The 14,019-nt window shown below is 49.7% G+C and overlaps 1 protein-coding gene across 4 annotated transcripts in view; it reads left to right on the top strand.

Moving 5' to 3' along the window:
* The window catches only part of PIGZ (phosphatidylinositol glycan anchor biosynthesis class Z), a 113,068-nt gene that overhangs the window by 93,914 nt on the left and 5,135 nt on the right, over positions 1-14,019 (top strand). The window contains exons 1-4 of one of the 4 annotated variants that reach the window (XM_083442172.1): positions 505-583; positions 1,079-1,740; positions 7,655-7,736; positions 13,562-13,760. In XM_083442172.1, the coding sequence (XP_083298298.1) occupies positions 13,640-13,760 (121 nt within the window). In that variant the 5' untranslated portion in view covers positions 505-583; positions 1,079-1,740; positions 7,655-7,736; positions 13,562-13,639. Of the gene's footprint in view, positions 1-504; positions 584-818; positions 1,741-7,654; positions 7,737-7,894; positions 8,002-13,561; positions 13,761-14,019 lie in introns of those variants that run through there. The other 3 variants (XM_083442170.1, XM_083442171.1, XM_083442169.1) reach the window with 3 other exon arrangements.

Raw genomic sequence — 14,019 nt, 5'->3', positions numbered from 1 at the left:
CTTGGCCTCCCCACTGGACACATCATTCAGTGCAAAGGAAATGGATGGCATTATCTGATGTCACATCGAGTGTGTGTGAGAGTGTAGGGCTAACTGAGAGAGGAGACCAGTGCAGGTCAGTATCTCAGCACCTTACAGTTGAGGAATGGCTGACTTTCCCCCAGCATTCATGCAATTCCCTGAGCTGCTCTGCGGGAACTTTCCCATCTTGGCAGAGGGTGGTCTTCGTTGTTTTGCAAATTGTGTAATCTGCCCAACACAGCGTTGAAGCACCACCGGAGCAGGTGGCGTTCTGCAGCGGCCAGGGGTCGTCTGCCCGGCCCTCCCTCCCCGGGGAAGGGCGGCCTGGCCCCTCCCGCGCCCGGGCTCCCCGGCCAGCATCTGCCGCCCGAGGCCGCGCCGTCTTTCCCGACCCTCCGGAAGCGGTCCCCTCTAGCCTTTTCGGAGCTCTGCTCGTCGTGGCAGCCGCCGCCGCTCTAGCGCGCTCTTCTCGGCTGCCCTGGGGGACCTCCCGGCTCGGCGAGGGCGCGCTGGCGTCCCGGGGAGCAGGAGATTTGCATGGCGCCCGCCCATTGGTGCCCAGGTAAGCCGCCTCCCCGCCCCCTGCCCGGCCCCGCCCCTCGCCCCGGCCCGAGAAGAGAGAGAGAGGGAGGGCGGCGCCGGGGCTGCCTCGTCTCCCGGGAGATGCGCGTCCCTCTCCAGAACGTGTGAATGGTGGCCGTGGCCGGGAGAGAAAGCGCGGCCTGGGAGGTGGGGGCCAGACCGGCGGGCGGGGCGCCTCCGAAGGGGCGGGAGGGGGTTGCGCTCGCTCCGGCCGAATGAGCGCCGAGCGGAGAGAGCAGCGCTGCTGGGGGGCTTCCCCTGGGGGCGCCCGGTTGGCCACCGGGCGAGCAGGAGGCCCGACCCGAAGGACCCTCCGGGGTCTGCTGCTGCTGCCGCCGCCGCCGGGCCCCAAGTCTGTTCCTAAGCTGGAGGGCCCCGAAGGGTCCTTGGGAGGCTCCATGCGCCGCTTTGCAGGGAGGGTGGGGGGCTCGGACTAGTCCCAGCCCCGACTGCCCAGGAAACCTCTGTGTTCCAGAGCAGGAGCAGAGCTTCGGCAGAATCTGCAGCTGTGCCGGCAGGAAAGCCAAAGGCCACAAGTGCCCTGGAGAGCCAGGATCTGACCGCCTCGCCAAGCCAAGCAGCTGGACTTTCAGGCCGGGGCTCGGAATCTCTGGATGCCCACACCTCGTCCAGTCACACCGGCTATCACACAGCTGCTTCCCCCATTCTTGGATTGCCATCATTTTGCCCAGCAGAGAACCCCAAGTCCAATGGGATCTGCCACACACATAGGGATCACAATGCTTTGGGATCGCCTTGTGGTGGTTAGAGCACTGCCGGGGGTGTGGGGGTGCTTGGTGTTGCTGAAGGCCCCCAAGAGCCAAATGCCTGACAGCCTGAAACACCAAATCTGAAGCCAGCTCTGCCAATTCAGGCAGACTCCTAACTTGGCAGTGGCATGGGCAATACATTGACAGAGACGCAAAGGAGATTGGCATTACAATAGCCTCTTCCAGGAAAAATGGCTTCCTGGTCAGGGAGTCTAGGTTGAAGATGCTGTCCCAAGAATCCAGCTTGCCTGGTCCAGCCAGATCTTGTCAGTGCAAGACAAGTCAGCAACCTCCTCCATGTCCTCAAGAGCTGCTGTTCGACCATGCACAGGACTGGCATTTAACAGCAGTACTTCAATGCTCACGGGTACGTTCATGTGGCAACGAGGTCTTTAAAATGGAGAGCAGCTAAAGGGGGGGGGGACTGTATTACAGGTCTGCGAACTTTCTTGGCCTGCCCACCAAATCATCATGGCCAGGGCTGGCAATTGGAGTACCCTCTTCCCTTCCCCGATTATCCCTTCTGATATTAAATATGCCTAATGGCTATATTGTATCTGCTATAATGGAGCAATATAACACAGACAGCACTACAGAGCAGCAAGCACTGGGTTAGAGCGAAAGAAAGTGACTGCGCTGTGCTGCCTCATCTTTCCGCTTGCAGGGATCCTCACCTCAACTGTCAGTCCTCTGGCCCCAACACTGTCTCCATCAGGGGATAGTCCACTGCTCAGCTCTCATCTGGTCACCTTCTTTCCTCTTTCCAGGGGGTTCACAATCGGTACCCAGGTTCTCAGGTAAAAAAAATGCCCAGAGGTTGGAAGAAATGTCTAGAGTTGGAAGGAATGCCAAGGATCATTTAATCCCCCCCCCCTGCAATGCAGGAATCTCAATTAAAGCAGCCGGGACAGATGGCCGCTCAATCTCTGCTTTCAAACCTCCAAGGAAGGAGAGTCCGCCACCTTTCGAAGGAGTTTGTTCCACTGTCAAACAGCTCTTACTGTCAGAAAGTTCTTCCTGATGTTGAGTCGGAATCTCCTTCCTTGCAACTTGAAGCCATTGGTTTGACCCCTACCCTCTGGACCAGGAGAAAACAAACTTGTTCCATCTTCCATGTGACACCCTTTAGATATTTGAAGGTGGCTGTCATTTCTCTTAGTCTCCTTTTCTCCAGGCTAAATATATCCAAGTCCCTTAACCATTTCTCATATGGCTTGGTTTCCAGACCCTTGACCATCTTGGTTGCCCTCATCTGCACACATTTCAGCTTGTCAGTATCCTCCTTAAATTGTGGCACCCAGAACCAGACACAAGACTTCAGGTGTGGTCTGAGCAAGGCAGAATAGAGCAGTACTTCCCTCAGTCTGGATACTACTGTTGATGCAGCCTAGAATAGCATTATCTCCCCCCACTTGTTTTTGCTGCTGCAGCTGCATCACATTGTTGACTCATGCTAAACTTGTGGTCTGCTAAGATCCCTAGATCCTTTTCACATGTACTACTGGCAACCCAGGTGTCCCCCATTTTATATTTCTGCCTAAGTGTAGAACCTTACATGTGTCCCAGTGGCCAAAGTAACATGGATATTTGGGTCCCCTTAGGCAGCCTCCAGAAGATTAGAAGAGTAGAACCAGTGAGATATATTATAATGTGACCCCAACACCCTCCAACAGTTGGCTGCCCTGCTTGAAGGTTGAACCTGGAGTCCATCTGAACAGGCAGTGGTGATAGATCAGTCCAAGTCCAATAGTTTAAAAGTTTTATTCAGCTGTAGGTGTAACAGGATTAATAGAGTAACATACACAAAAGAATAAAGCATTCGGAGTGTCTCCTGTGTCTAAACCCAGGTGCTTTATTAATGTATTTATTTATTTAGAGAATTTGAAGAACAGATTATAAATGTTCTCAGAGCAGCTTACATAAAATCACAGAAGATGCTTCCCACTCAGGCTTACAATTGAAGAAAAACAACACACAAAGGGACAAGGAGGAAAGAGGAAAATCAGAACTGGGGCACCAATTTCTATTGGCCAGTGGCACAGCTCAGAGGCAGTAAATGCCTAATGGCACTGGACCACCAGCCAAGTGGATGCAAGGAGCCTTGTGTTTCCCACGTCTCCCATGAAGACTGTTTGCTGGAATGGCTGCCCCCAAGTGACAATGGAGGGAGAAGAGGTCTGATGAGATGGTTCTGTCACAGCAGATGGATGGAGTGATCTCTTGCACCTCTGCTATGCTCCCTTGGTTATCCCACGCTGTTCCACCACACACTCCTGTACTTCCACAACTCCTTCCTCCAGCTTCTTTTCCTTTCTGCTCCACCTTTGCCTTCCCCCCTATCTTCTTCCAACACAGGGTGTGTTTTTGTGATTAGCTCCTGGCTTTTTGCTTCCCAGTGGTGACTCACCCAGTTCCTTGCCTTGCTGTGCCAGACCAGATAAGGAAATCTAATCTTTTGATGCAGTACCACATCTTGCACCCAGAGATTCTTCACTGAGAACTGTCCTTATGAAAATCCCTGCATCCGTCAGCTTCCTATATAAAACCCTCCCCCAGACATCTCTGTGGGTCTGGCTTCATTCCCTCCTGCTCTGCCCCAGAAGAACTCTATCCAGGAGTTTGTGTTAGGCTGTGGGTACACCAGAGTGATAACCTGCACATGGGTCACACAGATCCCATGTTTTCCATGTGGGCTTTTGTTCACATTTGTTGACATGAGCACTTTCACTTGAACTCCTCAATGTTTCCCAGCACACTAGTGGGTTGTGCTTGCCTGGAGGCTATTGTCCCCTCACTCAGGACTTCCCGCACTCCCTGAGTGCCAGAAATCTGAGGTCTATTGTGGGCACACATGGAGGTATTTGTTTGCCTTTGTACATGGCCAATTTCTTTTAAAAAATAGATGTGAGTTTTCTGACAGAACAGTGTGTTGAACATATTTTCTGTAAAACGTGTGGGTTCCAGCCCACCCTCCCTGAGCTTTGCTGAGAGGGCATTTGACTACCTGTGCTGGCAGCCATTTTTAAAACTTTATTTTGGAAATACAAATTTTTCCAATATGCCAAACTTGCACAAAACAGTAGACTGTTTTTTTTAAGTGTGTGTCATGACTGCTGCCACCAGCAACTCACCTAAAGCATCTCACCAACAGAAAGAGGGGGTGTGGGGACAAATGGCACCTAGCAAACCATCACATCACAGGGGTAAAAATACATGCCCACACAACGCACTTCAATATGCTCACCATTTGGTAGCATTTGGTTTTATGTTAGATTTTCCCCACCTTACTGCAGTATCTATGGATCAGGGAAATCTCAATTAAATGACAGTTGGATGCAGGTACCACCAAGGCAGAAGACATGCATGTGTGGGATGCATCATACCCACTTAAAAGATGCTGGATGTATAAAGCCTTCGTCATAGACCAATAAACTCTTAAAATAGAAGAGTTGGAAAAGACCCACAAATGTAATTCAACTCCCTGCAATGCTGGAATCACAGCTGAAGAATTCCTGATAGATGGCCACCCAACCTCTGTTGAAAAATCCTCAATGAAGGAGAGACCACCACCTTCCAAGGGAGTCCATTCCACTGTTCTCACTGTTAGAAAGTTCTTCACATGTTTAGTGGGACTCTTCCATTGGTTTGAGTCTTATGATAAGGAGCAGCATGAAACAAGCTGGGTACTAAAGGAGCTTGCGGATGCAATCTCTGTCTAAAATCTTTGAGAATTCTTGGAGAATAAGTGAGGTCCCCGCAGGCTGGAGGAGGGCAAATCTGCAAAAAGAAGAGCCAGGTAACTGCCGCCTGGCGAGGTTGACATCGATACCAGAAAAGCTCGTAGAACAGATAATTCAACAGTCGGTCTGTGAGCACTTAGGAAAGGATGCTGTGATTACTAAGACCCAGCATGGGTTTTTTTAAAAAAAGTGGTGCCAGATAAATCTCATTTCTTTTTTAAAAAATTGAGTTACAAGCTTGGTGGATCAGGGGAAAGCTGTGGATATAGTGTATCTTGATTTCAGTAAGGTTTTTGACAAAGGCCACCATGGTATTCTTGAGGAGAAGCTGGTAAAGTGGGGGCTGGATGATGTAACTTTGAGGTAGATTGTAGCTAGTTGACTGACAACACCAAGAGTGTTCATTAATGACTTTAACAGATTTGAGAGCTGGGTCCAAGCTAACAAAGTGAATTTCAGTAGGGACAAATGTATGGTTCCGCATTTAGGCAGGAAGAACCAGCTGCACAAATATAAAATGGGGGACACCGGGCTTACCAGTAATGCATGTGAATAGGATCTAGGGATATTAGTAGACCACAAGCTTAAGAGAGAACCAGGCAGAGAGCTTTCTCGGTAGTGGCGCCCACCCTGTGGAACACCCTCCCATCAGATGTCAAGGAATAAACCACTATCTGACTTTTAGAAGACACCTGAAGGCAGCCCTGTTAAGAGAAGTTTTTCATGTTTGATGTTTTGTCGCTTTATTATTATTATTATTATTATTATTATTATTATTCTCTTGGGAGCCGCCAGATGGGTGGGGTAGAAATAAATTATGATGATGATGAAGAGTCAACAGTGTGATGCAGCAGCAAGAAAAGGTACTACTATTCTAGGCTGCATCAACAGAAGTAAAAAAAGGTAAAGGTAAAGGATCTTGGGATGATTAAGTCCAGTCAAAGACGGCTATGGGGCTGTGGCGCTCATCTTGCTTCAGGCCAAGAGAGCCAGTATTTGTCCACAGACAGCTTTCCAAGTCATGTGGCGAGCATGACTAAACTGCTTCTGGCACAACAGGACACTGTGATGGAAGCCAGAGCGCATGGAAATGCTGTTTACCTTCCAACTGCAGCAGTACCTATTCATCTACTTTCACTGGTGTGCTTTCAAACTGCTAGGTTGGCAGGAGCTAGGACAGAGCAACGGGAGCTCACCATGTTGCACGGATTTGAACCACCAATCTTCTGATTGCAAGCCCAAGAGGCTCAGTGGTTTAGACCACAGCACCACCCATATTCCTATATCAACAGAAGTATAGTATCCAGAGTGAGGAAGTAAGTGGTCTGCCTTGTTCAGACCAAACCTGGAATCTCATGTCTGGTTCTGGGCTCCACAGTTTAAGGAGGATATTGACAAGCTGGAATGTGTGCAGATGAGGACAACCAAGATGGTCAAGGGTCTGGAAACCAAGCCATATGAGGAATGGTTGAATATGTTAACAGGGTATGTTTGGCCTGGGAAAGATGGGAATGAGAGGAGATATGATAATATCTAATGGGCTGTCACATGGAAGATGGAGCAAGCTTGATTTCTCCTGCTCCAGAGGGGAGTAGTGGTACCAGTGACTTGAAGTTACAGGAAAGGAGATTCCAACTAAACAAGGGGAAGAAGTTTCTGATAGTGAGAGCTGATCAACAGTGAAATAGGAGGTGGTGGACTTTCCTTTCTTGGAAGTTTTTAACCATCTGTCATGGATGCTTTAGTTGAATTTCCTGGGATGATCCTTGAATGATCCTTGGGAACCCTTCCAACTCTACGATTCAATGATTTTAATTTTGAGTGCCCTTAGTTTTCCCTACAATTTATCAGTAAGAGATTGATCAGCTATATAATTCTACTATGTATGTGACTATGAAGCTCCTCAACCTGGCTCCACAGGTGAATGCATGAAATATATATGGGATATGTCAGGCACGTCCAACTTCCAAGAGACTGCAATCTACTCACAGTAAAAAAACACACCTGGCAGTGATCTACCCATTGTCATTGGAGGTTGGATCACCAATTGATGAAACAAAATACTAATAGTAAGCAATTCTTCACATTCCTTAATAACAGAAGAAAAGCAGTGCCTATAATTGGGTCTCGATTTTGTTCCTAAGCATCACTATAATGCTTTTCGCACCAGGGTAGAGTTACATAAATTTGTGTGTAATATTAAGTTATGTGACATGTTTGGTATCAGAGATCAACAGCCACAGCAATTTAGACCTAAATCATCTTTTATCCTGCCCAGTTTTAATCCTTCCATCACTTTGTTTCATCAATTGGTGATCTGTGATTTGGATAAACTTGAAAAGAGGAGCCCTAGGACCCAGGACAATTTAACCAAGTCCCAACATGCCTGCCTTAATGACTTATCAAATGATACTAACATTATCATAAAACCAGCTGATAAAGGAGGGGGAATTGTCACCATGAGTAGACTTCGAAACAGTATAGTGTCATAAAATTATTGTTGGTATATTATTAGCCAACGTGTTTCTTCTTGTTGTTCAGAGTGGTGCAAAATAAGGCCATGATCATCTACAACTTTATCATGGATGAAGAGACTGGCATGGCTTGCATTACTGAGACTTAGGTGAGTGAGCTGGGAGAGCTTGACCATACCCAGCTGTGACCATATGGGTACTTGGTACAGCACAAGGCTCGATGGGGGAGGGTTGAGGGGTGGGTGTGTAGCTATTGTGCATAAAGCACCATCTCCTTTACCAAAAAGCCACTCGTGATTTTGGACAGGTTCAGAGAATCTCCGCCTGGCATTGGTCCAAAGAGACAGACTGGGAATGCTGATGGTCTGTTGACCACCTTGTTGCCCAGCAGCTTCTCTGATGGAGCTGGCCAAGGTAATATCTGGGGTACTGATGGATGACTCTAGGATGATAGTTCTGGGTGACTTCAATATTCTTATGTTGGCTCCCACTAGGCCAGCTCATGCGACTGTCTCAAGTGGCCATTGGTCTACATCAAGGAGCTGTAGTCTTTGCCCAAAGTGATATGTGAAATGGACAAAGGATGGTCTGGGGTGAAATGCACTCCCTTTTCATGGTTGGATCATTGCCCAATAAAGCTTGGAATGGGACTGGCAACTCCCTGCTGAAAGGTTGGTGGGCCTGTTTAGATGGCCTGCCCTCAGAGGCTGATGGAACTGATATGTTTTTGAAAGCTCTGGGGATTTTCTGGTGGATAAAGCTGTGATCATGTCAAAGCCCCGGTCTCGCTATGCAATGCGATGACACAATTACCCCCAAGTATCCTGTCCAGCTTAGTAAAATTCAAGTGGCCCCTTGGCATCCTGGGGAACTCTGGACTATGAAGCAAGCTGGACAAAGATTAGTGTGCAAATGATTCAAGTCGTGCTCTGAAGCCAACTGAACAAAGCACATAATCAGGTGTGCCATCTGGTAGTGTGGGCTGCGAAGAAGGCTCAGTTTGCAGCTTGCATGGCATCCTCTAGGAGCCAACCAGCAGAGTTATTTCCGATGGTAAGGCCTCTTTTAAAGAAGCTGCTGCTTTTTTTGAGTTTTGGAGTAGCCCGGAGGCAACAAGAACCCTGAAGAAGGTCTGGGGATGACCAGGATGTTGATGCGTCCTGTGGTGACCAAACAAGCTCCCAATGGGCCTGCTTGGTCCCACGAGGAGCCAGGTTGTCCCGGTGGTGGAGCCGTGGTTGCTGGGCTCTGACACAGTCCAGCAGCAGGCTGCCCCGTCTCAGGAGTGGTCAGTTTCCAAAATTTTAACCAAAGGAACAAAAGGATTAATTGTGAATTATTTAGCCTATTGAAACTATTTGTTGTATTGACTGGAAAACGAAAAGGGAGTCTACATGCTGCCTTGCATGGGAATAAGCTGTTGGAAAAAATAAAGGTACAAATAAAAAGTCTGCCATCAGAAATAAAGGAAGGGGGTTGTCAAATTGAGAAGCTTAAGTGATTGATCTTTAAGATGCACCCCCCCCCCGCGCCGGTGATTTGTAACCACTTCTTCTATATTTAATAATAATAATAATAATAATAATAATAATAATAATAATAATAATAATATTTTTTCCCCAGCCACTCTGGGCGGCTTCCAAAAGAATATTAAAATACATCAATCATTAAAAGCTTCCCTAAACAGGGCTGCCTTCAGATGTCTTCTAAAAGCCTGGTAGTTGTTGTTCTCTTTGACATCTGTTGGGAGGGTGTTCCACAGGGAAGGCGCCACTACCAAGAAGGCCCTCTGCCTGGTTCCCTGTAACTTGGCTTCTCGCAGTGAGGGAACCGCCAGAAGGCCCTCGGTGCTGGACCTCAGTGTCTGGGTAGAACGATGGGGGTGGAGACGCTCCTTCAGGGATACTGGACCAAGGCCGTTTAGGGCTTTAAAAGTCAGCACCAGCACTTAGAATTGTGCTCGGAAATGTACTGGGAGCCAATGTAGGTCTTTCAAGACTGGTGTTATGTGGTCTCTGCGGCCGCTCCCAGTCACCAGTCTAGCTGCCGCATTCTGGATTAGTTGTAGTTTCCAGGTCACCTTCAAAGGTAGCCCCACGTAGAGCGCATGGCAGTAGTCCAAGCAGGAGATAACCAGAGCATGGCGAGACAGTCTGCGGGCAGGTAGGGTCTCAGCCTACGTACCAGATGGAGCTGGTAAACAGCTGCCCTGGACACAGATTTGACCTGTGCCTCCATGAACAGCTGTGAGTCCAAAATGACTCCCAGGCTGCGCACCTGGTCCTTCAGGGGCACAGTTACCCCATTCAGGGCCAGGGAATCCTCCACACCTGCCCGCCTCCTGTCCCCCAAAAACAGTACTTCTGTCTTGTCAGGATTCAACCTCAATCTGTTAGCCGCCATCCAACCTCCAACCACCTCCAGGCACTCACACAGGACCTTCACCGCCTTCACTGGTTCTGATTTGAAAGAGAGGTAGAGCTGGGTATCATCTGCATATTGATGGACACCCAGTCCAAATCCCCTGATGATCTCTCCCAGCGGCTTCTTGTAGATGTTGAAAAGCATGGGGGAGAGGACAGAACCCTGAGGCACCCCACAAGTGAGAGCCCAGGGGTCTGAACACTCATCCCCCCCCACTTTCTGAACACGGCCCAGGAGGAAGGAGCGGAACCACTGTATGACAGTGCCCCCAGCTCCCAGCCCCTCAAGACGGTTCAGAAGGATGTCATGGTCGATGGTATCAAACGCCGCTGAGAGATCCAGCAGAACTAGGAAACAGCTCTCACCTTTGTCCCTAGCCCGCCGGAGATCATCAACCAGTGCGACCAAGGCAGTTTCAGTCCCATGATGAGGCCTGAATCCCGACTGGAAGGGATCCAAATGGTCCGCTTTTTCCATGCGTGCCTGGAGTTGTTCAGCAACCACTCGCTCAGTCACCTTGCCCAAGAATGGAAGATTTGAGACTGGGCGATAGTTGGCCATCGTGACCGCATCTAAAGATGGTTTTTTAAGAAGCGGTTTAATAACCGCCTCTTTCAGCGGGTCTGGGAAGGCTCCCTCACTGAGGGAAGCATTCACCACCCCACGAAGCCCATCACCCAGTCCTTCCCGGCTAACTTTTATAAGCCAGGATGGGCAAGGATCAAGGAGACAAGTGGTTGGTTTCACTTGTCCAAGCAGCCTGTCCACATCCTCGGGGGTAACAGATTGGAATTGATCCCACACAACTTGACTAGACAGGACTCTAGCACTCTCCCGCCCCGGCCCTGCTCCCATGGTGGAGTCTACCTCTTCTCGAATCTGAGCGACTTTATCTGCAAAAAACTTTGCAAAGTCATTGCAGGAGATTATGTGGCCCGTACTGGGCCCTGATGGAGCAGGTGGTTCCGTTAAATTGCGAACCACCTGAAAGAGTCTCCTGCTGCTGTTTTCCGCAGATGCAATAGAGGCGGTGAAGAAGGTCTTCTTCGCCGTCGCTCTTGCCACTTGGTAGGCTCGACATTGAGCTCTAACCCATGTCCAGTCAGATTCAGAATGAGTTTTCTGCCACCGGCGCTCTAGCCGTCTCAACGATTGTTTCATTGCCCTCAGATCCGTGGAAAACCACGGGGCTGTCCGGGCTCCATGCAATCGGAGAGGGCGCTTCGGAGCCAAACAGTCAATAGCCCTGGTTAACTCCACATTCCAGCAGGCCACCAGGGAATCGGCTGAAAGGCCATCAACATGGGATAAAACATCCCCTACCACTCTCTGGAAACGGTTTGGATCCATTAAGTGGCGGGGGCGGACCATCTGAATCGGTCCCACCTCCCTGTAGAGGGGAAGGGTCGCAGAGAAGTCCAGTTGCACCAGGAAGTGATCTGACCATGGCACTTCTTTGGTTTCACTTTTACCTGGTGTCAGATCACCAACATCCATAGAGGTGAACACCAGGTCTAAGGCATGCCCGTGGCTATGAGTTGGGCCAGACTTATTCAGGGACAGCCCCATGGAGGCCATGCTTTCCACGAAGTCCCGAGCAGCCCCTTGTAAGGTCGTGTTGGCATGGATGTTAAAATCCCCTAGGACAACTGTCAGAGCTGGCTCCAGGTCCCAGCTCACAGAGGACCAACGCTAGCCGGTAGTAATGTACAAAAGTCTTTATTGAAGTACAGTTTCCATTTTCAATCCGCAGCGCCCCAGCTCTACGTCTAGGGTTAGATCGGCGAAGCTCCATCTGAATCTCCGCCCCCTGTACACCAGTTTAAGATTCTAGCCTTACTCCACCTCTTCCGTCTCTCCTTTCTCCTCTGGGTTCTGCTACCCCCCGGGGTCCCTTCCTTCCTGGATTCTTCTGACGCTGACGTTGACCCCCCTGACTCCTCCCGCTCTTTTCGGCGGGCTTTGGGACCTGGCTCCCTATCCGGGCTGCCAACTGTGCCGCCCTCCTGTACATTTGAACTTGGCGCGCGCGCCCAGCCTTCAACCTTCCTCTTGACCGTTTCCTCGCTCCCCGATGGAGGCGTGGCCAATCCTGACTCATGTCCTCCCGCTGGCAGTGCGCCGCCTGATCCCGATGTCTGGGACTCCTCCCCCCTACTGCACTCTGGTGTGGACGCTGGTCCTGATTTCCAACTGCTGCTCTCTGAGTCCCCTCTGGCCCCTTCTTCCTGGGGTGTCCCCCTAGGCACCCCCCTTGCCCTGACCATGGGAGCCCCTTTCTGTGAATCTTCCGATTCGCTGGAAAGACTCAGAGACCTCGGACCGCTGTCATCGCTAACATTTCCTTCGGACTCCTCCCCCTCGCTCTCTATTTCCTCCCTTTCCTGTGCCTCTGCTCCTGAACCCCTGACAACAACCAAACTAGGTGTCTCCAGGAGAACATCCGCCACGACCTGAAGCAGCTCGGGCAAGGAATCCTTGGTGCAGCGGGGAGGTCAGTACACCAATAGGAATCCTGTACTGCCCCTATTGCCCAACTTCCCGAACATGCACTCAGAGAACTGGGTCTTTCCAGTAGGACGCCTGGTGCAAACTAATAACTTCCTAAAAATCACTGCAACCCCTCCTCCCCGCCCACAAGGCCTGGGTTGCTGTGTGTAAGAGAAACCTGGAGGACAAGCAGTGGCAAGGACAGGCCCATCTGCTTCATCCAACCAAGTTTCTGTTACACATGCCAGGTCAAATCCTCCATCCACGATCAAATCATGGATCACAATGGTTTTATGGATCATTGACCTGGCATTGCACAGCAGCACCTTCAGGTCGTGTGGGTATCCCTTGCTGATTCCAGTATCCGTCCGGTCAGGACCAGACCTGGAGGCAGGGATAGTCCTCAGACAACGACTAAGCCTGCTTCCTCGGTAATGACATGGTCTGGTCTTTGCGTAACTCCTCCTCCTACCCATGATCACTGAGATCGGTTGTCCCAGTGCATCCCCCCTGTGGAACCTGCCCCAGCCATTTTGTTTGCTGGGACCCACTCCCGGGCAGCCCTGACCCCTCCCCTTAAAATCAAATTAAAACCTATACAGAAAACAAACTAACAGAACAATAAAACTATAAAAACAAAAAACAAAGTTACAAACACAACATAATTAAATTAAACAAATTCCCACACCCAACTAAACACCCACCCCACACACCCGAGGCCTCCCTGGAGCCCCATAGGCTGAGTATGCGGAGGTGAGTATGGGGCCCGCCCCCAGGCCCAAGGTGGAAAATGGGCTTCAAGGGGGAGCGGTCCGCCCCAAGACTCACGGCAAAGCGGCAGCAGCAATTTTAAAGGATATACAGTTATAACTTGCTTTTTTTCCCTTTGCTCTTGAGAGGGGAGGGAAGAGGAAAGACTGTAAATTATTGTTGGACCTTTACTTTTTATCTTAAGGGGTGAGGCTTGAAAAAGGTGTCAATATTAGTCTAACTAGGAATTATTTCTGTCACCAACAATGCTCAATCGGGTTTTGTGCTATAAGTATTTTGTCCTTTTCAGGGCTGGCTTTTGACAACTAGGACTGCTGCTGTTTCCAGTGGACAACCTTCCAATCCAGGCAGGTCTGGTGAAAGTGTGATGGCTTCACCCAAAACCTTTTGGAGAGTTCTTTGCATGCTTAGAGTTGGCTGGTGTCTTCTTCCTCAGACTGGCTACCTGCACCCAGATGAGTTTTTCCAGTCTCCAGAGGTCATGGCAGGTAAAGTTGACATCTTATGTATGTGGTATGAAAAGGTTTTGTCTTTGGGAGCGGGGGGGGGGGGGGTCGGTGACGAGTTAAATTCTAGGGCCGCCACCACATGGCAGGTGAGCTGCTTTCCATTTCCTCCATTGTTCCAAACAGGCCACATATAGGCAGCCTGGTTTATAAAGAGCAACAAGAGCAATTCTGAGTCTGCTAAATTATTGATCTTCTGCAGTTGGTTCTGATTTTAATTAGATTCTTTATTTGTTTTTAT

This window comes from Podarcis tiliguerta (genome assembly GCF_965153285.1).
Source record: "Podarcis tiliguerta genome assembly, chromosome: 5".
NCBI classification, from domain to species: Eukaryota; Metazoa; Chordata; class Lepidosauria; order Squamata; family Lacertidae; genus Podarcis; species Podarcis tiliguerta.
The sequence above is the reverse complement of the archived record's forward strand: the minus strand, read 5'-3'. Positions and strand labels throughout refer to the sequence as shown.